The sequence below is a fragment of the Spodoptera frugiperda genome, chromosome 20, assembly GCF_023101765.2.
Source record: "Spodoptera frugiperda isolate SF20-4 chromosome 20, AGI-APGP_CSIRO_Sfru_2.0, whole genome shotgun sequence".
NCBI lineage: Eukaryota > Metazoa > Arthropoda > Insecta > Lepidoptera > Noctuidae > Spodoptera > Spodoptera frugiperda.
Genome location: NC_064231.1, coordinates 9,493,910 through 9,520,313, shown reverse-complemented (window position 1 = coordinate 9,520,313; position 26,404 = coordinate 9,493,910). Strand labels below are relative to the sequence as shown.

General features: G+C 36.6%; 1 protein-coding gene across 8 annotated transcripts in view; it reads left to right on the top strand.

Annotated features, from left to right (window-relative positions):
* The window catches only part of LOC118282293 (polypyrimidine tract-binding protein 1), a 382,932-nt gene that overhangs the window by 269,352 nt on the left and 87,176 nt on the right, over positions 1-26,404 (top strand). For 3 of the 8 annotated variants that reach the window (XM_035603304.2, XM_050701328.1, XM_035603309.2), the window contains one exon: positions 1,444-1,500. The exons of the other annotated variants lie outside the window; for them this stretch is intronic. In XM_035603304.2, the coding sequence (XP_035459197.1) occupies positions 1,444-1,500 (57 nt within the window). The remainder of the gene's footprint in view (positions 1-1,443; positions 1,501-26,404) is intronic. 8 annotated transcript variants of the gene reach the window in all.

Below are 26,404 nucleotides of genomic sequence, written 5' to 3'. Positions count from 1 at the left end.
TTATTAATCACCCCTGATAGTTATTTTTTAAATATATTTCATATGCAGAATCGATCTATCTACAGATTTATTAAAAGTAAACACTTATAGATTTTAATCTCTGAAGATTGTAATAGAGAAAATGAAAAGAATAAGCTACAACACACATTTGATTTGATATAAAAGAAAATATCTATTATAAACTTACATCCTCGACCTACTAGCAGAAAACCAGTTAATTTACCGAGTTCAATTTTAAAGTACGAGCTACAGAAAATTTCTTGACAAGAAATCCGCGAACGGTTTTCCAATCCGAGACCATTAGGCTAATGAAGCAGGTAACAGTTCACAGATTACATTTTTGTGTGTATGTGTGTGTCTGTCTGTCGGTATAAAGATTGCTATTAGGTGTACCTACATTTATTTACTTACTTAGTATGTTTTAGTTGGGTAGAGATTTGTATTGTTGGTTGTCTATTTTTTTTTATTTGTTGGTTGTGATTGTGATTGTGATTGTCGCTTATGCGCTTAGGAGTACGACTTGAGATTAAAACATTTATTTTGGTTTTTAGATTGGACAGTTCTAAAGAGTTGAATTTGAATCAGTTTGGCATTCTGTCCTTTATTGGGCTTAGGTCGTAACTGAAACTGGATAAATCAGAAATATTCAATAACACTTCTCGGCCAATAAACAATCCTCTAGTTTGAATGAATCACCCACACACCGACTTCAGTAAACAAATATTTATAAACAAAAATAAAATAAAATAAATAAATACCATCCAGTAATCGAATGTTCATAGCTAATAAAATCCGGGCCGCTTAGACAAGCCCTTGAGTAAAAAAACAAGCAAAAGACAGGAAAAGATAAAAAAAAACATCCGATTAAAATCAGTTCAGTGAATACGACGACACGAGGAGCGATACAAAGGACCCAAGCTTTTAGTTTGCAATTGTCTTTTATAAATTATCAAAATATTTTCGGTTTCGTACGAAAAACAGTCTTGATGTGGAATAAAATATGAATTGTTCCCTTTTGTATTATGTTTTGGGTTTGGTTTGGGCAGAGTCTTAGCCAGATTGAAATGTTAAAAGTATGGATACTTTGCGTGGGTTCGTGGTTGTAAGTAAATGCTGAGTAAATGTTCTTTATCAATATCGTTGGTATAGATTTATATCATAAATTTTATTATATTGATATTTAATTCACTCAATAAAACCTAAAGTTCGGCTGGCAACTTACCCAATCAATACACCAAATGACACGAATTCACCGTTTGATTCTCACGTAAGCTCACCGAAAAACCGACTGTAATACTCACAAAAAATAACTCGACATCGAGCGATTGAACTTGCAGTACCCTATAGGATTCGATGGAATCGGTGCAATTGTTTTGCGCACAAAATGTACCAGGAATCGCTTTATACGGACTAGCTGTAACAATATTTCTCTTTTGTTCACAGGTGAGTGAATCTTCACTACTTGAGTGCGGCAGTGGGCGCTACACTGCGTCCAATACGGTGAGTCCATTTCAAAAGTTATCGTGTTCACGCTGGCCCTGTTCAATCACGTGCATTCTGTCATTCTAAATAGTTTGAATACTTCATGTGAACACGCTTTTATTGGCAATTTCGGTAACGGAGTTTCAGCTTTTGACTGTAGCAATAAAACGTCCTGCACCACCGGTGAAGGTCCCACATTTGTCCACAATTCCAGCACAATTTACACCTTGAACTTTAAATGAAACTACTACTTCAAAGAAATAGAATTCAGTTCTACCACAGAATAAAGAGCTTCTTATTCGAAAAATTTGTCTAAGCGAAATGTCCAAATGAATCGTCTATTTGTTAACAAATTCGTTTTCCTAATATTATTTTATACGGAAAACTTGAAGGACCACGAAAGTTGTTCAAAATCGTAATAAGACGAAAAAAGTAAAAGATACGTCGAAATAAAAACTCCAAGAGCTAATCAACAAGACTTTTTCATACTTGTAGAAGTATCAAAGCGAGAGTCGTACTTCTCTAAAAGTTAGCTGCGTTTTTTCTGCGGACCTTCACTTGCGATTTTTTTTCTTTCTAATCCAATTTCTGTGTAGCTACTTATTTCTCGGGAACAACATCAATGGTGCGTTTGTTAGTTTCGTTTGAATATGACTGAAGTAACTTGTTGTGTTACGTCGAGTGAATATTGCTAAAATTATTGTTCTTAAAAATATTTTACAATATTCTCTGCTAAGTAATGGGTAGTGAAATAGACAGATATTGGTAAAAACTCAGTTTTTTCTGTTTGTTATGTATTGACTGTATTTATTTATGAACACGTTAGACGTACACGTAATAGTATTACTGTAGAATTGATTAAAGTTGAAAAATATTTTTACGATCAATTACTAGATAGCGATCTTTTACGTTTTTGTGTGCCTAATTGTTTGAGACTTATCACAAAATTTTCGTAATTACAGTTTGAACGGAATTTTAGTTAGAACTAAATAATATGAATATTATCAGCCAGGAACATGAAATAGCAATCAGTCCTGTGGTTTCTTTCAGAATGAACCGCGATTCCACGGCTCAGTGATGCAAACGAAACTCAAATCATAGTGTAAATATTTCTCGTTGCCATCGAAAAATGTGATTCAGCAGTCAGAGTCGGACGCACCGGCCCTCCGCGGGCACTCAGCCCTCCCCCGCATCTGTTCACGGTTCGAATCCAAAGACTAATTACGGCCGAGTTTTTACCACCTCACTCTAACGTGTTCCCATTGCACCCGTCGGCGAAAAACTTCAAATGTAACTCCAATGAATTTAAACTCTCCCAGACTGATTCAGTGCCCAATATTCTCTGCAGCCCACCCACCATCTCCAACGTCTCGCTAAATTGAAACTTAAAAACCACCCACTAAGACTCAAGTTCCTACTCAAACATCCATCTCTGGAAATTAAACTGCCGCAATCAAGCTATTTTAAACTCTGATGTAAATAAAATTAGGTCTATGTTTATTTTCCTGTCGATGAACCATTTTCAAGCTGGTTAAGCCTCAAGATTCGTTCGTACACCTCGAGTTTATAATTACTAATAACTGTAATTATATCATTTATAGTTTTTAAGTTTCAACACTGCTTATTACTTTAATTTAATATGAAGCGTACATTTATACTGTAATTATAGAATATACTCGTTTTGTTAATCAGAAAGTGTAATTCAAATATCTGATACAAAGTGGCAAAATTAATTAACTGAGCACCAAACCCTCCCGACACAAACATTGCAAGAATGTAAGATTGAAATATGACAACATTGCTGTGTATCGACACGTAGGATATGCATCGAATGAATGTTGAATAATTAAATCGCAATCAAATTCTACAACCTGTTTGGGAATTCCGAAAACCAACGTAACTGGACTACGATGTAATTGTGCTTGGGAATATATGAGTGGAAAGAATTTCATTTAAAAATAGTAGAGCTAGCTTCGGACGATCGCGCGCGATTTGTTCGCCGTATGTTTACCAATTAGCAATGAGATCGAGTTTCACGTACAACTATCTCATTCCTTTTTTACTTCCATCCGATATTAGATTCAAGAAACCCTTCCGGTGCGCTCTGATCTGCTCCTATTCGAATGTTCCCGGAATAAGAGATGAAGTTATATTGTATGTAACGAATAGCTCACTTTTATTTGTAGTTACAATTTCGATACGTTCGTTTCTATTCGATTGCAGCGTACGTTTCGATAGCTGAGTTTATATTTAGGTAACCGTGTTATTCAGCGGCGCGGATTATTCCCTCGTATGTATGTACGTTGTGTAGCAGCATGCAGGCAGATAACAGTCTCAATTGCAGAGCGGCACTCGTTGGATCGCCTCACCTCGCTCACGCCGAGGCTCGACGAGTTTTTGAATTTTTAAATTACTCATTGTGCGATGGAATGTTGCCAGACGCATTCCCTCATACGGTCACTGCTGATGCGATCGAATGTGCACCCAAATCCTGGGCCCTACGTCTCATAATACAGCGACTGCGACATTCCCGTTTGAGCGTTTGGTAACTAGCTAGGCGATATGCTCGCAAGCCTAGAACGACGTCCCCCTGAGTGTGATGCTAACGAATGTCGTCCTAAATTTTTGATAGATAAAGTCGAAATATCAGTGACGCCCGATTGGATACTTAACATCTCTCTCGTAAACAGTTCAGACCATTCCAGTGCTCTCCCACGTAATCCGTAACTTGAGTCACGTTTGTGATACTGTACCAGTTACAAAGATGTATAGTGAAATTTAGAAGAATTTTACACCGGTTCGGTTGCAGGCGTGCGGTATATACGTGTACAATATTATGCAGTCTGACGTTTGCGAGGTTTGTCGTCTCGAGAGTTAAAGTTTAAGAGTATCGTGTGCGAAGATCATTCACCTGGAATGCAACTAGATAAGCGTAACTGTACAGGGCGTTAACAAAGACAGTCGAGACGTTCTCGTAACCAAGAAAGTTATTCCACTTACGTCGACTGACTCTCAACACTACTCAATTGCTCGTATGTTGAGTAACTGCTTTGCTTACTCGAAATTATGCATGTATGTTGAGATTTATGTCAATTTTGGTTGAACCTTTAATTTATTATTTCTTTTATGACCAGTCGAGTAATTTGAACAGAGATAGACTTCAAAGTTTTTACTATCACAAATTACAACGTTGTGCTTTTAATGACTGGTAACATATCTACATTTAATATGAAGGTACGTGTGTGGCTGCATTTAAAAGCAGTCTCTTAAACGCATACACGCTGACCATTGTCTTTCATACAAATAATCGTCGAAGTCATCGACAGAACCCGTTCCACACGGCGGCGTACCGCGTCGTAGAATGTTATTACCTCGGTACCCGGGAAGCGCAGGCGCAACCGTGAGCGAGCGAGACATCCCTCGAAGAAAGTTGGGAGAGTGAAAGAGATAGCTGCCGTGGGAGGAACCAAGGGGTCAGCGAAAGTGCATTGCCACGGCCGCAGTGCACCGCACCCGATGGGAAAAGTTGTTCTCCGTGCGCGTAGAATATCCACCAACATGGGAAATTTTATGGGAAATAGCATGATATATGCCCCAGCACCGCTATTACAACGGTTCTGATTACAAGACCCACGTCGAACTAGTCATGTACCGCGTGAAACCTACTTAATAGCTTCAATTTATTACTAGTTTCTGTCGATTCTATTGCATATAACCACTGGTGAGGTATAAATATCGTGTTTTTTATTCGGTCAGTGCTCATGTGTGGCGCGTATTGAGAAATCCAGTTTAGTAAGTTCCAACAATTTGAACATCAATCACACGTGTCCATAGCAGCCCAAGTTTACAGGATTGAGTTGAAATGTATAAAATAATGTTCAGAAAAATCTTGTTAATTCATAATGAAGGCTGATACACGGCGCATAGAAAGAGCACCCTCGCTCCAGTTTCAATTTAAAGAAAAGGTAAAAATGAAGCGTGTCAAGTGGGGTTCCGTACTCTCGACCAGAACAGAGAGGGCCTGTTGCCTGTCGGAAACAAAGAGGGCATTTTTCGACATAACTTCTCCTTACTTTGAGAACTTTCGAATCACCTGAGATTTGCACCCTTGACGTCGATGGTTCATCTCATTTGTTTCTTGTTTTCCTGAATTTAATTTATTTTATTTTATTCTATCCAAAAATGTAACATTCTACTGTTCTGTTACATTATTTGAGTTGGCAATGTGCTGCTGAGTATTTTGCCACAATAAACGAGCCCAGTGCTCAATATCGATTCCAGTAAAGTTTCAAAACTCATAAGTTACTTAAGAAGCATTGAAGAGCCTCGCGAGAACGAACCTAACGTTCAGGTGGTTCTGGATTACAGCGCTAAGGTTGTAGTTTAATATGCAACGAATTTAATAGTTAATGTTCGCGACGAAGCAAGCTCGTGTGCTCGCAAATTACTCCACACTTATTCCCCAGGGGGGGTTGTTGTAGATTTATGTTTGTACTTCAACTTGCTGACACAGGTCGGCACTACAGAATCTGATTCGAGCCGTTTTGCATGCATCGCGAGTATAATTGGCGCGGACGAGTGCACGTAATTCTATTTTTCTGTTCGCGGAGATTCGGTGATGTTGTTTTGTTTGCGAGTGGAACGAGTCTTCAATTGAGCGACTGCCTGAGTTACGAACGAAAAGAAAATATTTTCAACGAAAGTAGAAGAGATATCATATTTAATAACCTCTTAAAACTGAATTTGAGGATCCTAGCTGTCTTATTTGACAAAAATAATGATTAGGAGATAAGAGCGAACCCTCTCCAATTATTTATTTCATTCCATTCAACTAACCGGACCATAATGATTGGGTATTTTCGCATATATTTTCTATTTACCGAGTCCAGTAATTCTATATTGGTTTTATTTTCCCGCTCCGCGAACCCCTACCGCAGACAGGCCTGCAGTTTATTACGGCAGCAATATTCTATTTTTACGTCTTAATAAAGATCCTCACGGATTATTTTACTAATGTCATTAACTTGTACCGACTTCGTAGGTACGTTTGGTAACGTAAACAAACTAAAATATTGAAGCTGTAATCATTATTTTATCGTACTTTGAATATTTTCCGACATAATTTTTCCATTAAAAGAGAAATTCATTAAACCTTTAAGTTTGTTGGTTAAACTTTTTTATCCTAATAAAATTGTTTTGCAGTGGATAGTAGGTACTAAACAACCAGAAATAGGTTACAGGGGAAGTATTTTTAAGTCGCGTAAAAATTTAATCGTGTTTGCTAATTGAATACGGCCGCGCCGCAACGCGTAACGCCTGACGCTGTTTTAGGCTGAAACCTTGAAAATACAGTTTTAGAAAAGTTTCATAATATTTTCCTGGTTTATACATATGCACATGGAAAAAGCTACCGTACAAGGTTTTCACAAGAATTTTTTACAACTTAATACAATTGTTTTGCAGGATTTTTTTACCCAGTAAAATTCAAAACATTAAGCCGTATTAAAAATGTAATTATGAGTTTATGACATAATTAACAAAAGGCCGCATGCTGTCTGCCGAGTCCCTCGCGCCCTCAGACTTAATATTATAACAAAAACAAATATCATAAGTACTTAGATGAAAAAATTAATAAGTAATTGCCCCACTTCCAAAATAGATGTACCTATAAGTTGTAAAAAAGTTTGCCAACTCTCTAATTTGGGCACAATTAACGACCAATTATGAAATAATTCATCTAACAACAGATTACATATTCTTTGCGAAATTTTTCTAACAACTTTTTAATTAAAATTCTTTCGCAGAAGCCGAAATAAATCTTAACGGTCTGCTGATAATTTCAATTTCCTATTTCAAAGTCTTCCGAAGCAAGGTGTATCCCCTGTTGTTACGAGTACTTGGCGACTTTTAAATTACTCTTTTCACGTTCTCCTGTATCCTCTAAGCTTATGTGAATTATACGAAACGGGATTAAATGAAAACTTACTACAATCACAAGCAATCATAGTAAGTGTGTATGTTTTGTGTTTAAGAATTTTTAAAGCTTCTACATATTTCAAAAAGTTGTTCTTAATGTTAATGAAGGTCCAAACATATTCACTTCGTCACAAAATACTCGTGACCGTAAAGTATAATAAAAAAAAACCTTTTCATTTTTACATTTTATATGTACCTCGGTAGCGGTAGACCACTCAACGCGATTCCTTTCATAACTATGACAGTTGTCATACCTGGTAGGCTTTTAAAAAACCTATTCATTTTGACCTCAAGACGACAGGGACTTAATAACGGTGGGCTGGGGGGTGCCGAAAACGGAGGCGAGTGAGGTTCGCATCATCATTACGATTTAATTTCAGGGTAAAGCGGCCGTGACAAAGTCTACCGTACCATTATTCTGTTCCACCTCGCAGGATGTTTAATAAACAAATGACGTGGGGCCTCATAATGACGCTCCCCGTGCTACCTTCTTCTCGTCTTTTAGGGTCCATTTTAAAGTTACCGTCATGAGCTATGTACATTTTACGGACGCGATATCGGACACGCTAAATGACACATTTCGCCGGCGCCGACACTGATAAAAATTAACACTGACTTATATTTTTGTCTCGACGTTTTAACATTGACGTTTCGTTGCTATCGTGCCTATATGTTCGCACATTAATTTTCCTCGAACATTTTTGTGAAAATTTCACCTTTTTTATCCAGCGTCCCTCAAACTCCAGATTCGAATAATTACTCCAAAGATTTTGTTCCCTGGGAGCTGTAAAATCGCGAATGGAGATAACAAGCGTTTTGCCCGCTCCACAATTCCCCTCTTACTAATTTATTCGTGGAAGTTCTTGTCGTTATAGTCGTATCTAACATCATTCGTGGGCTTATACTTTATCCGTTTAATACCCCCGGCATATGGGATCGAGTATAATTTACTTGAGAATTTATCAATCTACGTATTAACATCCATGTGTATTGTTACAAGAATTAAATAGGATTACAAGTTCTCGTGTTGTATTATTGCTCTTGAATTTCTCAAATTTCGAAGGTAAATTGAATTCCGCAGTAAAATAAAAATCGATTCCAATCTCACGAGGTGTCAGTAAATGTCATAAGTCATAACATATATTGTTTACATTATTTACAAATGGGTTCGATACTTTCACAAACATTAGCACCTGTCACCGTGTCGCTGTCTTAATGACAGTATTTATAAGGAAAACTCGGCCGAACACGAAAATACAATTTGGTAAAAGGTAGAAGTTGTCACAGTAACGCGAGTGAAACATTAGGCGGGCGGGGCGCCGCGGCGTCACGTGACACCGAGCCCGCCCTCCGCGCTTTGCCTACGATACGATACACCACAGATTACTAAAAAACAATGCTCACCTAATGTGTATGTTTACGTTTCGAGAACTGTGTTCAAATATTCAAAGCACACACACGCGTATAATTATCGTATTTTTGGACGTTATTACTGATTTTTGTTCTAAGGGGAAGTTCTTTTTGATGTAATTTGCTCCACGACATTTATTATGCGTGTCAGCTCAGACTTGATATTACAGATGAACATCATCAATCATTTCTGAGTGGCGTAAGTACGTAGTCTAAAAACAAACAGTTATTTGGTAGTTGTTACACAGTACACCATTGTCGGTTTGCACCCATTAGTTATCAATTTGGCTTTACGTCGCGTTTTGCCAGTAATCTAGCATCGATAAAAGAGGCGATTAAACCAACAAAGGATTAATATATGATGTACTCGGCCCACGGGGCCCATGGCCAGCAAATCGCAGCCATCCCCACAAATTTACCCACAACAAACCACCTCGTGAGAGCCGGAACGAAGATTAATCGCCGGTCTACGGGATTACGGTAGTTGCGGTGGACTCAGGTACCTATAACTGTTAACTGTGAAGCTGTTATAACCCCTAACAGTTACGACTGTGGGCTCAAATTGCCATGATGGATTCAAACACAAAATCTAGGCCCAAAGGCATTCGTTCCTTAAACTTCTCTATTTAACAACGTTATTTCATTATAGTTTAATGTTACGTAAAGGTTCTTTAATTTATCATCTAATTTTCCAGCAACATCATCGTTTACTTTTGTAATAAATCGTGTGAAATATGACTAGTAACCTTTGGTACATCACTTAAGCTACGCAATGTTCCCATTAAGGGAATCAAACTAATGTCGACATACAACTGGAAGTACGGCAACTATTTGTTATGGGACTATATAAAAGCAATAAAAACTTCACTTCAGAGATCGTCTTTTGAAAGCCACAGTAAAAAGTTTAGACATCAACTGCCAAAATCTATTAAATCAGGGAAAACGAGCAGTTTCTACGGAATATGTCAAGGCGAGGGCAACGTACGAAAAAAATAACAAAGCATTGGAGAAGAGGTCCGGATCTCATTTAGACAAATCGCTCGTAGCGGTCAGGTCAGATACCAATAACAAGGGGCCACACGTGCTATTGTAGTCCATGTCGTCATTAGGCCGCTTCCGTATAACTTAGCAACTTTATCTTTGCACCATACCCGACTCTTATTACAATACTATACGGCATAAATTTGAATGTATCGTATAAATTGGTGAGAGTAAGCCCAGAGTCCCAATAACGGACGTCGTCGGGTCCCTCCGACGGATCCGATACAACGGCGACGATTTCTCTTCCAATAAATTGTAGCTCTTTATATTATTATCTTTATTGTTCAAATAATTACTACATTTGGAAGATATATGTATCAAAATAGCTTTTTAATGGTCGTGAAAAAGTATTCGGCCAATTTTGGTCGCGTCTAAAAAAGTGCACTTGCAATACAATTAGTACCGTATTGTTTATTCAATGTCCACCACCAAATGTCAAGCTTCATCTTCAAATGAGAATACTGAATGAAAAATTCAATTCATTTTCCAATGTGGACAATAAAATTCCATATTAAAGAGCTCGGTGTTTTGTTCTAGTTAGGGTTTACAGTAAAGCAAACGACTATTCGTTGCTTTTTAAGTTAATCACAAATTAAATGAATAGAACCGATACATATCTGTCTTAAATTCATGTTAACACTTTACTTAGAACATAAAAGCAAACTTTATCTAATAAATTCTACGTCAACATTTACTTAGTCACAATAAAATTCGAAATCCATTTGCAAATTTCATTGCACTCAAAACTATCTTCATTTAATGACATCAAAAAGCAATTATTAGCGAAGTTTGCATACAAATCTGTCGCGACGCTATAACGAAACGTAATATAATCCTCGGTGACTCTACTTACTTAATTCAGTAGCTTCCATAATAAAACACGCGACAGACTATCTCGAGAGCAGCGCAAACTCGGACTTGTTGCATTTAAGTTAATTAATCCAGGGGCTAGATCAGATAAAGTCTGACTCAGGACAGCCTCCGCCTTAGGGCTATTTTTCACCGGGACACTGTGGTGGCGCAACCAAACACGCGTGTTGGTGTCCGTAAGCTACCAAATTATACATCATACAGACACCAAAGTCGCGTCACCACACTGCGACAGTATCAAAATGAACCTCGAAGAGATAACACTGGCGGCCGGACTGGCGACTGAGTGAGTGATACACCAAACAGCACTTTAGTAATTAGTGGTGGCGTGACCAGCATTGATGCGCGGCCAGTAACATTATTTGCTACCGTTCGAGCTGGTCGCGCCGCCAGATTGTGTCTAACTATCTATAAAGCTATATACATTTTGTTGGTAGCGGCGACTGGTGACGCCGCCATGGTGTCCCAGTGTGATATAGCCCTTACGTCCCTGCTACACATTATGTTTGTAGAAAACATGCTCCTTACTAACTTTACTCCTCTATGAAGTTTAGACGTATGTGGTAACTATTTCTAGAAATCCTCCTTAGTTTTTAGTACTTGATATTCAGTACACTACTTTGATTAAGTTAATTAACTCTCAGACTTGTATCATGTGAAAAATATCAAGATAAACATTGACTAGGTTCGCTGTTTAAATAACTTTTCACTGAGTACTAATTATGAAATAGCGCTTAATTAATTGTGTAGTTGTTTAATGTGGAGTTACGGCCAAGAGGATAGTTTTTAAATGAGAACGAATAACTGTTTGGTAGAAAATGTACGTCAAAAACATTATTGGAACCGATCCGATTCCGGAATAATGTTTGTCCACAACAAACAATGTGTTGCCATTCTTTTTTTTGAGGAAAAGCAATCTAAGGATAAATATTATATCAGTTTACGGCAATCGGTCAAAGTTTCCTTCATGATTTAGGAAATGGGACCTTTATAGTTTTAGTAGACGCCGTTGAAATGATCGTTTTTCTCAGCTACATAGTACTCACAGCTATCAGCGATTTCTGTGATAGAAAAACTTTTTGACAAAGTCAATGTACGTGAAAATTGATGTTTAAAACAGTGAAGTTATTTTTATACCTATGGTTACAGATTTACTGGTCCTTGTTTTAAAAAAAAGACGAGCTGATCAATGATTTACGATCCATAAAATATTTGATTTTATATTTTTATATAATTAAACATAAAACTGGTTATTACTTCTTTTAAGTAATGATATGAAAATCAAACTAAAATATGATTTAACAGAAATATGTCTAAATCAAACTCTTTGTACTATTTACCCCAAAAAGAGGATTTAATCCCTAAATTTCGGGGAGGTCTCTGTGTTCCAGAGGATTCTGAGTGCGTGCGACAAGCAACCTAATCCCTTCTCAGCTGAGTCAAGCAATTGAGAGCTCATACAAACTGTCTCTTGAATCTGCGTGCCTGGTATATCGGCACAATTATATTTGAAAAATGCTGACTGACTTTTAAGGGTCGTTTTTGTAGTCATAACTTGTGTTTCTCATTATATTTTTGGAATTGTAGTATGATTCAGTTTGTCTAGATGATAACGTGGTTTAATTAATGACTACTTACTCACAATTAGTACGTAAATAGTAATGTGTTTACTATTATTATGCCTTGAAGGCATTAGTGCTTAAACAGAAGACTAAATTGCGTAACTCTTCTTCTATTTAAATTATGAATTTTCGCAAACAAAGAGCTAGTTAAATAATAACTTGTGTAGTTTAGTTCTAAACATATCAACAGCAGCTCGTCAATCTATACCAAAATAAATACCAAATATACTATTTTCATATTACATTTCCAATCTTATGGTCTTGCAATAAAGATGAAAATGCATAAAGACATTTGACAAAATAGGCTACTTTGATAAGTTGGTTGTAGATACTTAAACCTAATGACTTTTAGAAGAATTCCGACTAAAGAATATTTTCGAAAATGAATTTCTTCTCATTGGCTGATGAGTTGTATTTCCCTAAAGACATCTTCGATCTTGCGATTACTGAATACGAATGGTAATGACAAGGTGGTTCGATATTTGGGCTCAATGCCTGGGAATTGGCTAGTGTTTCAGTTGGTTTCAAGGCTAGAATATCTTGAGAATTATTTTTGTGTGGCATTGGATTATCATCATGATTGTATTAAGGTTATTTGTGCTGAACTGACATGATGACGACATACATAATTGGTGAATATGTACCAAGGGCCAAGTGAGCTTTTCAATTGTTTCTCTTTCTGTGTGTGTGTTACCCAAATGTACCGTACCGTACCTGTAAATGTTGTAAATGTACCAAAAAGTTGAAAAAGCTTTCAAGTACAACAATTTCCCGACTTTGTCGTGAATTGATTTAAAATCTAAATAATTAATGAACCATAATCAATCGTGGTTAAACAAAGCGAACGGTAGTTCACTTTATTGTTTAACCTGTTTAAAAATGCACACCCGCACGAGTTTCGGGGGCCCTTAAGTAAAGTTCAAATGTTGGTACAGGGGAATGAAACTCAACTTCTAATTTATACTTGCCCCACAAGTATATTAAGGACGAGATGGTTCAGATATGTGACGTCATCAAACGTACCGTATGACGTATGTATGTGAGGTAATTAGCACGCGCACAGATAGGACACTGCGGGTAACATAATTAGTGGACTCGTATGTTTAAACTTATTAAGTGGCCCATAACAAAGTTTCCAAGTGTATTGTGATTTGATAATAGGAATTGCCAACAATCAGGCCACAATGTACTACGCAAATGAAACAGATAAGGTCAGGAGTTACTTCTAATTAATTAAACAAAAAAATAAATAAAAAAAGACTTCAAAAGCAACAACCGCAAACTATTCAAAGCTGAAATTTTTCATTTAAAACATTTCTCGTGTACACAAAATGTTGTAACAAAAAGTACCCAGCCTCCCAATTAACACAATCCAACTTTGTCGTGACGGTTTCAAGATAAAACTGAAAAAATGTAATGGATTGAAGTCAAACTTGCCGTGAAAAATTTAGTCAATGGGGGAGATAATTTTGTCTGAGCAACGAGAGAAGTGTTTTATAATATTACAGTGAAAAATTGTCGCGAGCTCGCGCCCTAAAGGGCTCCCAATCGGGTAAAGTTGCCGCAGTAATTTAGCGTCATTTGTTTGCTATGAATATTTATTAGCCGATCCGAAAACAATGACCGTATTGAAATTCAATGTTCGAATTGAATGACATGTTTGCGTTTCGGAAATACGCGTTTTATAAACTTGGTTACCGCGCACTTACAATTCGCATAAAGGATATTATTTAAACATGAAAATCGTCATTGTTACGTAACTGTTCCCAATATTTTTTTGACCGGACCGTTCTCATATTAATGGCGAAGCTTTTAATATTAAATTCATTCTCGTGGACCTTACAATATTTTTTGCGTATTTTAAAATAACATGGACGTAAAGATAATTATACTTTTAACTTGTAAAAACAGCAAGGTGAGAAATTTAAATTTCGTGTTTTAAATATAAAATTAAACGTAAAAAAGTTATTATATGAAAGTAACAGCCAAACAATATAATTGATATCGACATTATATTTAAAAACCTATGTAGTCTTTATTCTTCGAAAAGAATAGCCTTAGTAGTTGCAATTATAAAATACGTAGTAATCCAGCGAGCAAAAGTGCTAGAACCTCGTAAAGCGCGATATTTAAATTCGCGGCGGCGACAACTTTGCCGCCAGCGACAATTCAATTACAACTAATAGCCTCTGATTCATGTTTGTATTGCTAATTAGTCGCCGGCTCAAGTTTTGTCACTCCTCACTTACTGCCGCGTTCCCTCCCAATGTACTCGCTGTTTTGTTTAATAGATTGTTCTTTGTCGGCTGCGGCTGAACGTTAAACATCGTCCGCTTTGTTTGTCCACAAATTAAAGCATGTCTTTTCATCTTGTTTAAAACTTGTTGTTGTCTTAAATCTGCCGTCTCCCGACGTATGTAAAGGAATAATCATGCCTCCGAGCAATGCGACACAGTGACGGATCGTCCTAAAAAAACACGTAAAATGTTTTTATTGATTCCATACATAGTTATCAGATAGTTCGAAGGGGCTCGGGGTAACAATGGATTGTAAGGATAAGTTTATTCAACAAGCGAATTTCCTTGTGGTAGTTGCCACAAGAAGGAAAACCACAAATCGACAAAATATCAAAGGGTTGGCGAAAGCTAACTTTGTGAAAACACGGTGGGTGAAAGTTATGTAAGTCGTAGCGGACCTTAACAGAAATAAGCATTTGGACCAATAGAAGAAAACTTGTAAATCCTGTGGTGGAACCGCAAGGTACACGCGACCCGGGAATTAGGGAGCTCAGTGCGACCGTCTTTCTTGCTGTCCTGTAAATAGCTTTAGTTAACGTACAGGTACACTTTAACAAGATTGTTTTGTGTGCTCCGAACTTTCGTCTAGACTCGCCCTTTGAATATTTCTTGCACAACTTGTAAGTTTTGCTGTTCTTAGATATTTGTACTACGGATTTGCGAATTTAGAGTATGTTGTGAACTCAGGAGCGAAAACTATATCAACGTATACTTACACAATTCTATAAGTAACAGTTACTTGAGACTTTTATTGCAATCCATTAGTTTGTTAAAATAATGTATTTTCAGTATAAATCACTCCCGTGGAACGCTTCACAAGTGCTTTTAATCAAAATATAACGTATCTTAAAGGCCGTTCGAGTGCGTCCGATAAAACAATGCCGCTTGCACGTCGAGGGCTCTCGATAACGTGGCGGGTAATAGAGGGAGCCAAAGAGGATAGTGATGGGCCATTGTTACTAATATTAATAATAGTCTCATTTGTCTGTTCAGTGATCAAGTGTCCAATAGCAGATTGGTGGAAGTAGGATAGTGAGTAGGATAAAGTATTATAGAAGTGTTTATAGTCGATCGGATTGGTAATACAAATTTGAACCCAATTGAATATGATTTTTATGAGTAGAAGCAGAAAATAAATTATAATTATTCGTAGATGAGTAAGCTTAAGATGAAACAGAAAGAACGTGTCCAGATACATGTATCGTACAAAAATAAATCCAGCTCAATCTCCGAGAACCGCGTTCGGTAAAGAAATCGGCGCACAACAAACTCAATATGATACACCATCTATCTAGTAGTGGTTTACACTGGCAAGAGGTACGAGGAATCACAGATACACACTCATAGTTGGTAGTATTGTATTGGGAGCGCGCGGGCCGTAGCGACCTGTTGCTCCGAACTATTTTATTAGCGTGAGTGTGTCGGCGGCCCATTCTTTACGGCTCTTTTGTTGGCGTGCCGTTTAGTCCCACATTGTGCTAGCGCCAACGTGATTGGTCGAGTTTATAACGCAAACACCAGGCATATTTTCCATTTGTGCCACCCAATCCAGTTTTACTCAAATTCTCAATTCTGTTGATTTGATTGTGTAATAATTTTACTCGTTGTTGTCGTGAATTTGATATAAATTTTAAAGTTCACGCTTTCAGTGGGATTTTGCAGTTGTACTGTGAAATCTTTAGGGTCTTAAGCGCTTAGTTTGAAATTTCATTTAGGTTGAGACTCGGTAATTGCTTTAGGCTGACACTTTCTTAGAATACAAGTAGTCGTAACAATCGTCCCACAAAGCGATCAAATAGTCTGTGAAATCTTCTTATTATTGATTCTCTAGCAAAACTGCATTGTTCATCCGCTTCCCGTATGTCAAGATTGTCATCCGGATAGACGGCAATGCGGCCCCCTGCATAAATTGAAGGCTTCGCAGCCGCAGCGCTGCCGGGAATTTCCCTCAGGGTTTTCAACAGAAAAAAACTGGATTCATCTCCCACTTCCAATACTTCATCTATAATTCAATATTCGCTATTACCTCCGACGACTATTTACAATGGTAATTTACGTGACTAATTCGCCGTACGTACACTTGAATGAATAATGGCCAATTTTCATCGGAATATAAAATTTCAGCGGCAATCTCGGCCCTAATGTGTTCGAATAAAACCGAGTATGGCATGCGTCGAAACTTAGATACATTTGCATCTAAATTAGAAACGTAGTTGTGATAAAAAGTAAATAAAAGTGGGATTAGGCGAAGTGGAAGTCCAAAGGGTTTTATTCCGTGAAGGTTCATTCATTAGTTAGGTAAATAATTAGAACGATCGTTTGTAAGGTAAATGTATTTTTTTACTTGACGTGGAACATTTAAGTGTTTAATAGAAATCTTAAAGACGAAGAAATCTATCAATTGGCAATAAAACACAAGGCTTCCTACGAACCGCATTATTTTCTTATTTGTAAAAAGTGTAACCGAGTGGAGTTCCCACTAGACAATCTTGTAACTTTATATTAAGTTAGGAAATCGTTTAAAGACTACCACGGAGCTCAGACGTCGGGTATCGATGCTTTCTTATTTAAGCCAACTTTCCGGACTTAGAATTCAATAAAGCGGCCAACGGAATTTACTTCTCTTTGACTAAATAGCTTAAAAGATTAATTAAGATAAACTTTCAGCGGATCCGGTTAATGTTCTAGCGTAAACACTTTAATTTTGCTTCGAATAAGTTCCTACATTAGGATTGAAAAAGTTGTAAGTTCATAAACAAGCTTCATTTAAATTTCGAAGGAACATCTCTAGAGTGATACGATTTTTGTTGCAAAAAAAAATATTCGAGTTCAAGTAATTTTATGCAAATGAAAAAACCGAGTTGAAGTTACTTGGTAGTTTAATTCCTTATTTTTTGTCAGTTTTTCTGCGTTTATCAAGTCTTTTATGGGTTTAATGAGTGTCGTGCAGAATGTTGTCGAACACAAATATTAGCTCAATTCAGTTTAACGCAGAGTATATAAAAAAATATGGGAAATGCAACTCCAAAGCCTACCACTTAGGACGGATAAAGAAATGTACTCGGCCAACCTATTACCGGCGCCTAATCCGGACTCTCTTTGTACCCGATTAGTGTGGATTATGTGGGAAGTGTAATACGTTAGTGCACATTGCACACGATTGCATTGTCATCGCATTTCAGTGGTACGGACGTGACCCCATCTCCCAGTAATCCTTGGACACCTGCTTTTCAAATCTTCATTTCCTCTGTGGCAACATTTATTTGATGAAACCTCTTATGTTGTAATAGAAATTAGGATTGAAACGAAATTGAATAGAATACGAAAATAGAAAGCCACCTATCCTACAGAGCGTAAATACGTGTAGGTTGTATTTATCGTAAATTTTATTTTTAGCAACGTGTATAAATAACTCTACTTAATAAAGATATAAATTAAAGAAAATAGTTAGAAAGTACCTGGTAAATAAAATTTATATTTTCACGCCGCAAAAACTCAATTATAAACGTCAAGTAAAGCACGTTTTATTCTGTTGCACGTTTTAATTGCAGATTAAAGGCAAAAAAATCGTGGAAAAAAAACGCAGCTATCTTCAATTAACATGATATAAATGCATCTAGTTGAGATGCGGTGAACAAAAACAGAAAAGCCAGCGGTCCGTTGAAAATATTTGCTGAGGTTTTATAAATAGGGGCTTTCATACGATGAAAAAACGTGGTCTCGCACGACAAATCGCGTGACGCCGGGATGAGCGGGACGCATCGATCGTGACGGCGGAACGTAATCATTTTCGAGTTACTAGGTCTAGGTGAAAATCACTAAGTGGGACAGTTTTACAGCGACGCGACGCGACGCGACACCGACGCGTGCTTGCGTTTTAAGAGTTCAATTTGAGTTCACGTTTAGTAGGTAATGTTAGTAGGAACTTTTTGTTTTGATACTGTTTAGAATAGAGGAATTAAATTCACTCTTGATCGATTTATGGATATAAAATTGCATCTTCTTCCTTTTCAACTAGAACTACAAGTTTCTTTAAAAGGTATGGTTTTAAACTCTTCATATATCCTTCGATGTAATCTTCTGTTTAATAAAGAATTGCATAGTCGTTTCACATGTTTATAAAAATAATTCGAAATTAACATTAACTTTCGTCATCCAATTAATTGCATTTTACAACAAACATCACAGGTCATTAAACCAACCAACCAGAAACCAACAATTCAAACCGAATGCAATACAATTACTCCAACTACAATTAATTACATTAATCTTAAACAATTCTGAGATACATTAACGTAATTCTGTCAATTGCTAAGAAGACGATGGACAAGTGAAATGTAATCAAAGGGCACAAATGTCTATCTGCCAACAAATTAACTGACGTTGGCTTGAAACTCCTGTTTAATTAAACAAACACATTTTGATCTGTTAACCCTTACGCGTTCAGGTTATCAATTGTTTGTGTAACTGTGTACGGTGGATGTGTTGTGAGTGTGGATGGGTTTTATTGAAATTATGTAGCAGTTTAGTGGTTAGATTCATTTTAGTGAAGATGGTGGTGAAAGTTATTTTAGATTTTTCTAGGGATATCAGGTTCTGTTATTGGTTTAAAAAAGAGAGAAATTTGTTGTCTAGAAAACTAGTTTTTTTTGTTAAGTTTTAGTATGGATCACTGGATAATTAAAATATTATAGAAAACACAGTAGATATATTGTAAAAGTACAATGATGAAATCTATAAATGAATCTATAATTTTTATTTCATTCCATAAGTACAGATAAGACGACAGATTGAAATCGTATCGCAGACAGCAATCCAAATTATAAAAACTCGGAGAACCTGAAGTCCAATTACCTACACCGTACATAACCTACTTAATATACTAAATACCACAAATACCGGATCAAACATTTTTTTACTAACATATTCCCATACAAAACACTAACCTAAACTAAACCAAGTTTATATCAATTAAGCGTAAAACTTAAGCATCGTACAGGCATGCGCATCGAATCGGTCCTACTGGACGTTTCCAAAGGAAATGGCGCAGAAAATTGTACGCCGCCTCACGTGGACGCAATATCCTACTACGACTACCAATTATGCAGATTATAAAGCTGACGATACACTTATTACAAACGTTAGTTAACTGTACGTAAGTGTACGTAACTGTACGCAACTGTACGCTAGTGAAGTTGATGTATTGTACAGTCGTGATGAGAGATCTCTGAGGGATGGTTAGTACATGTTGTGTGTAGTCGTGTGTTGGAATTAGGTTTATTCTGTTGTAGTGTGCTGGTGTTTAGTGAAGAATACGAGTATATTAGATTTTTATTCTATACTTTCGGTTTGGTTTAAGTGGTGTGTTTAGTTTAACGTAGTTCTTGAAAAGTGAGTTTTGAATGAGAAAGAGTTACAGATTCTGGACCTTCTATACAAACAATGGCTCTCTCAATATAATACTTGGAATTATCACGTATTATATACTAATATTCAATGTTAAAATTCACTATACAACACTACACAAATCCCAACCCGCTCAAATTCCACAAACACAATTCATCAAAAAGGAAAAATAGTTAAAGACCACATCTCAGAGAGTTCGCTGTAAAAATGTAGATGATAGCAACACGTGGACCACGGGAAGATGTTTAGTGTACGTGCATATGTGAGTCGAGGGGCAATCTGCATAATGAGGAGTCAGAGGTTATTGCGCGGATCGGACCAAGTCGGCAATTTCCCGGCTCAATTGTTATGGAGACTGGAGCGCACACATTGATTCCTATAGCCCTGGTTTATTTTTTACTGGCTTGCTGTTGTAGAACAGTAGATTAGGATATTTTTAGGATGACTCGTAATTACAAGGAATTTAATTACTAACCCATACAGTTCAATCTAAAGAAGACTTCATTAGATATAATTATAAACTTTTATAATAGTTACATTAAGTAGTTTTACATGTAACTTGTATTACCCATAACAGAAAAATACGTATCCTTAACTACTGAAAAAGGTAAACCTGTTTAAAGGATAAATTCGATACAGATGTTAGCGTTACATAGCAGACCCCAGTCACGTGCTCCCCCAAACGCTCACATTTAGCGATTGGCCACTACAGAAGCCGAGGCGTTAGTTTTACGGGCCCTACGATCCGCAACTGTATATCGCTAAATAATATTATAGCCAGCATTATAGCTAACCCCTACTCACGAACCTTGGGACACATAAACATATATTTAAAGTTACATTACGAGTATATTAGTTCGAAACTTACACTTCCCTTTTGGTCTTTCAAGACCCCTAATGACAAAACCGATTACTGTTTGTCGATCACACCACGAGTAAATCTGGTCTTTGGGTCGTAAGTTCGACCTTTTTTTTAAATCCGTTCCGTGTCAATAAATAATGGGCTGTGGACGTCTTTATTTCACGACACCGAAGGTAAATAGCATTCTCTATCAATCAAGCTCGGGGCCCTACATAATTTAGTGGAGGTACGGCGACTTTGTCGGCGCCGGGAACTTTACTTCGTCATATTATTGTAGTGTTGTTCTTGCTCATCGCAAACTCCAGATGCCTCATCTCGTTTCTTGTTTTTTTTTACCTTTTTTCTCTAGATGGATCAGTAGATAAGATTCATAAAACATGCTTATTTATATAAGCACGTGTGTATAATAATATAATATTGAATACAAAAAAATATTGAATACGTTCATCGCTTAAAAATTTGTATGCACTATAATAAGTCCAAAACAAACTATCAATCAGGATTTTAATTCGTTTAATTGTATCCCTATTCTTATTGCATAACAAAAAATATTGTGAACATCGGCGGCATCGTTTACTCAGTTGACATGGCCCCAATTACCTGTCGATTGATGGTAACTGCCATCAACCTACGGCAGATCAAGTTCCGACCACTTGGCGCCCCTTTCACCCTCCGACGTCTTTCTTATCCCCCTTCACAGTCCGCCAGACATATTTGACAGATTTGCCCCAAACCCGAAAGATTTTATTGACCGGTTATTATTTTATTTTATAGACATCCACTCCTATTTCATTGGTCCTAAGACGAAGTTACAGTTTTTGCCGCTCGATTATTGGAGCAAATCTTTGGTCACATCTAACATTTTTATTGAATTGTATTCGGTGTAGATGGCTTATGGGATCGTCGTGAATGAAGTGTAATACGAGTCTTATACTTGTTGAGACATGGATCTATTTCTAAAGACGTAGAAAATAATTAATTTGCTTCTCTCCTGATTCCTTTCGTTAAATAAATCTATAAATAGTTAGTGATTTAAAATAAAACGAAGGAGAAAATCGTCACCTTAGAGAATATTGCGAGCAACACAAACGAATCAAGCGAAATATAAACTAAAAGGAACAAACAAAATACTAGGAAATGTTCCGAAGCGTGTCTTACAAACCGTTCAACGATATTGAATTGGTTGAAAATAAAAACTGAAGTAGTGTCCTGTAGAGTTTTCGATCAAAGAAAATTACGCTAGGCGTCGACTGAGACGGGCGCTTGGTCTTTTCTCTGGAGCCGTTGCTCTGGAGCTCTATAAAATCCCTTTCCTCGCAACATATCGTTCTTTTCTCCCCAAATTGCGGCTGTCCCGACGCGGCAGACACGTCCAGGTAATAACGCAATAAACCACTGAGAGCTTCCCCCTGGAAAAGCGATCGAGTTTTCCTTCAACCTTTCGAAAACGAGTTGTTCCTCGATTTTCGTAGATGCAGCAGTGCGAGCGTTGGAAAACTAACCTTATTTCGTGATTGTTTGTGTTGATTTTGCCGGGATTGAAGTAGTCTCGAGTGAGCAGTGTGCAATCGGTCAGGTTGCCTGACCGCGGTGGCGTTTTCCGCGGTACGCCCGCTTCAGTGTGGCCATCACTTTGTGTAATTGAAAACTCGATGTGCACTTGTACGGAACACCCGTTTACAAATAAATCTTTTACTCTTAAACATATACAACCCGATAGATTTATGTTGTTTGCATATACAGAGAAAATCCTTTCGTTAATAATATTAAATGAGGTTGTAAGAACATTCAATTGCACAACATTAAACTCAAATAAATCCTCCTGTAATTTTCATTAATTAACGAGTGTTATTATGAAATTCGTAATTATTTTTTCCAATACATACCTCGTATTAAACCTTAATTTTAATTTGAATTGTAATAACTATGAGAGATATGAACATCACATTCAATATTCAACCGTAATGAGTATAAAATTCGAAATAAAACAAAAATATTTAAAACAATTGTTGTAAACATCGGTTTGGAATCAAGTTAACTTCCATACGGGACGTAAAAACAATAAGAAAACAGTTTCTCGTGCTGGGGCGTGCTAATCCTATTGTTGTACTTTCATTTCAGTATTTCTCGGTGCAAAACAAACCTTTAAGGTACCTGCCTGGTTTATTTTTTATTTTTTTTATCGTTTCTCGTAGCGGTCTGCGTCTGGTCGAGACCATTAAGTAATCTCCTCGTCGGCTTCGAAACGCTGGCTAATGCACCTTCTAGCAAGTTACAGGACTACGGCCGTGGGTTCAGAAAGTACTATTTTATTTTATTACTATAAACTTGGTGTAACGGAGTAATGGTCGTGTCAGACTGAATGAAGTGTTAATTTATAGAAAAGGTTTACTTCTTATTCGAATTCGAGTTAAATATGAACATAAAGTATTATATCTTAGAAAGAAAATATTTGTGTAATTTATGATCACTTTTCTGATAATTACGAACTTTACCATTTACTCCTAAACTTTCTATCATTTCTGGTAACCGAAATAAAACCCAGATGGTATTCTTAGATAAGAATCCAAAAACCCTATGTACGAAATCCATATAACAATTACACGAACGAAGCCCTATTCTGACATTGATAGATAGGTACAAATAACGTATTATAACCATTTTGCTTTCCTGTTATTCTTAATCTAAACTTACGAAACCCACAAAATGTTTATTTTATAACATTATAACACGAGAAACACATCAATAATCCTTCGATATTGACAGATTCAGTTCATGAAAACAAGTGTGTTTAGTAAATAAACAAAATGTTACTGTATTCGGAAAGGGGGAAAGCAATCTGGGTAAGTTCAAATAATGGTGTTTGTTGCGTACGACTTTGGGGCAAAAACGGCAACAACTTGGCGATCGACCCCATAGTCGCGAACAAAATCGGATTTTAATTAAGGCTCGCTTTGTCAACTGTTCCTTTTAATTTTGATGAATAAAGAAAATTATTTATTTGGCGGCGTTAGCGCTTACCGTGATTTATTCACTAAGTTACGGACATTTATAAGGCATCGCCCTCCCCAAGGGAAATATCTGTTTCATAATTCTGCGAGTTTGACGCCAACATTAGCGTGACGCGCGGATGCGACGTTACAATGAATTTGTTTATATTGTAAAATATTACACCGTTTAATTGTTGCACGTAATATTTGTGATGTTATTTTTTTAATTTGTAAGTACTTATGATTTTTATTTTTGTTCCAGGTACGTAAAGTTTTCTGTTATTCCAAAGACGCTTTGGTGAGTTAAAATCTATTTGCAGTTTTGTAATTTTAATTCAGTTAGTCCCATTAAGGAATTGTATCTGTTTATTCAACATGAATAGTCTCGTATTTACCTGGAATAAACAATCAGTTTTTCCTCGCCATAATAGTAACACGAGCGGACGTGAATTTCACCGATACAAAAGGATTACAGCATTATTCAACTTGTAAAACAATTTTCTCGTAGAACTTGCGTAGCAGCCGCGTAGCTGCGTAGCGCAACATTCGTAGCTGCCACCCTCATCCGTAGTAAATCTTTTAATCTCTTTACAATGGTCCAACGTCATAAATTTGACATCTGTGACTTTTTTATTACGATATTCGAAAACGTGTCCCTCCCTACGGTATGATAAAATCGTGTTTTATGGACGCGGGTCCCGTCAGTTCATTATTTTATTCCGTCGGATCGATTAAATTGGCGCTTTTAACATAAAATCACTACGGACCATCGAACCTGATTCGAATCCAATGTATCATCAAATTCTCATTCCTAATAAATGGAATTGTGTATGAAATGGAATAGCAAAACTAAATGTATCCTGCAACTCGGCAGAACAGCGTCAAAAACATACAATTTGAGTTGCATCAGCGATCAAATTACATGGAAGCAAACGAATCGATTCCTGCTGTTAACAAAAGCGTGGAAAATTCAAACGTGCCATGAATAAGTAATTTCTCTTAAACGCTATTGTTAAATAAACATTTCTAAGATATTTTTAATGCATAAAAAATGTTTTCAATGGACAAAAGCCTCAGGTTACATTGTGATTTCAATACATTTTCGTTCGCAAGTGATCCTGTTTTGTAGTCGAGAGGGCTCGGGTCTTCCGATGAATAGATAATATCCATCTAGCTAACTGTAGTCCTATCATGAATTGGCAACTTTGGAGAAAATGGTGAAACGAAATAATATTTCTTTAGTATTTTTTGTCGTCGGAGACGTTTGAGATGAAAGAGGAGCTTTTAATGAACATGCTTAGATGTTATTTATAAAGGTTCATAACGGTTTCAATGGTCCTACGTGTAAGTACTTGTCCTGTATCTAAGTTGCCTGCGATGTTAGGAAAATGGAAGGGAACATATTATATTATACCACTATAATGAAAAAGCGAGGAAAAAGTAGTAACCTACCTAATAAAATTCAATTTGTGGTTATATGACCGTGTATCTTACGCAATAATAGTAAGCACTGCTTCCATACTTGATTTCCTTATCTACATTTTAGCTGAGATGAATTAAGACTAGTTTTGTGACATAATACATCCCTCTTCTAATCATTATTATCTATGAAAAAATGAATCTAAAAAGTAGGTATAAAAAATCTATTACCCCCAATACAACATCACTATACCTGAACATGTACTACACTTGATTCGCCAGCAATTTCGAGCATCCTAAATGACATTACTTTTGAATAAAATAACAGGCATACTTTTATACAGGGTGTTAGGTAGTTATTCGCCGACGTAAGTCATAAAACGTTACTCAGCGGCTATTATACCAGCGTTACCTAGTTACTCAAGAACTTTGTAACAAAAACACACTCACAGTTATTGCGACACTCTTAATACTGATTTTCTTTTCTTCCCCCAACTCGAGCATTTTTATGCTCATCCTCAGAACTTTTGCAATCCAGTTATATCAGCTGTGAAGTGCTAAGCAAATACAAAAACTTTTTTGGTTTAATCTCCGCTTTTTAAGGATATTCATTGAAATTTCACGGGTTGCTTTAAATAATCCGCGGAGACGTTATTTCTGTTTATATACGATTTTAAGTAACTTTTCCACGCGTCTCTGGTAAGCTCTTACACGTATAAAAGAAATTGAGATTTTTACCGCATAAAAAAGTAAATGAAACTTTTTCGTAGGTCTCTGTAGACTCGAGTTTTGTTTACGAAATCAACAAACTCCTTAAGTACGTTTTATTAAACGTTGATAGTTGTTAAATGTGTATTTTGTAACTAATTAATGTTTGTTACACGATTCAGGAGCTTAAGATATTAATTAAATCGTAAAAGCCTTATAACAAACGAGTAAACATCTAAGGACTATGGAGCAGTATCATCTCGCAAGTATTTGTCGAAGTATTTTTGACAAATAGCTGAGTAAAATAATTCGTTGATGTAA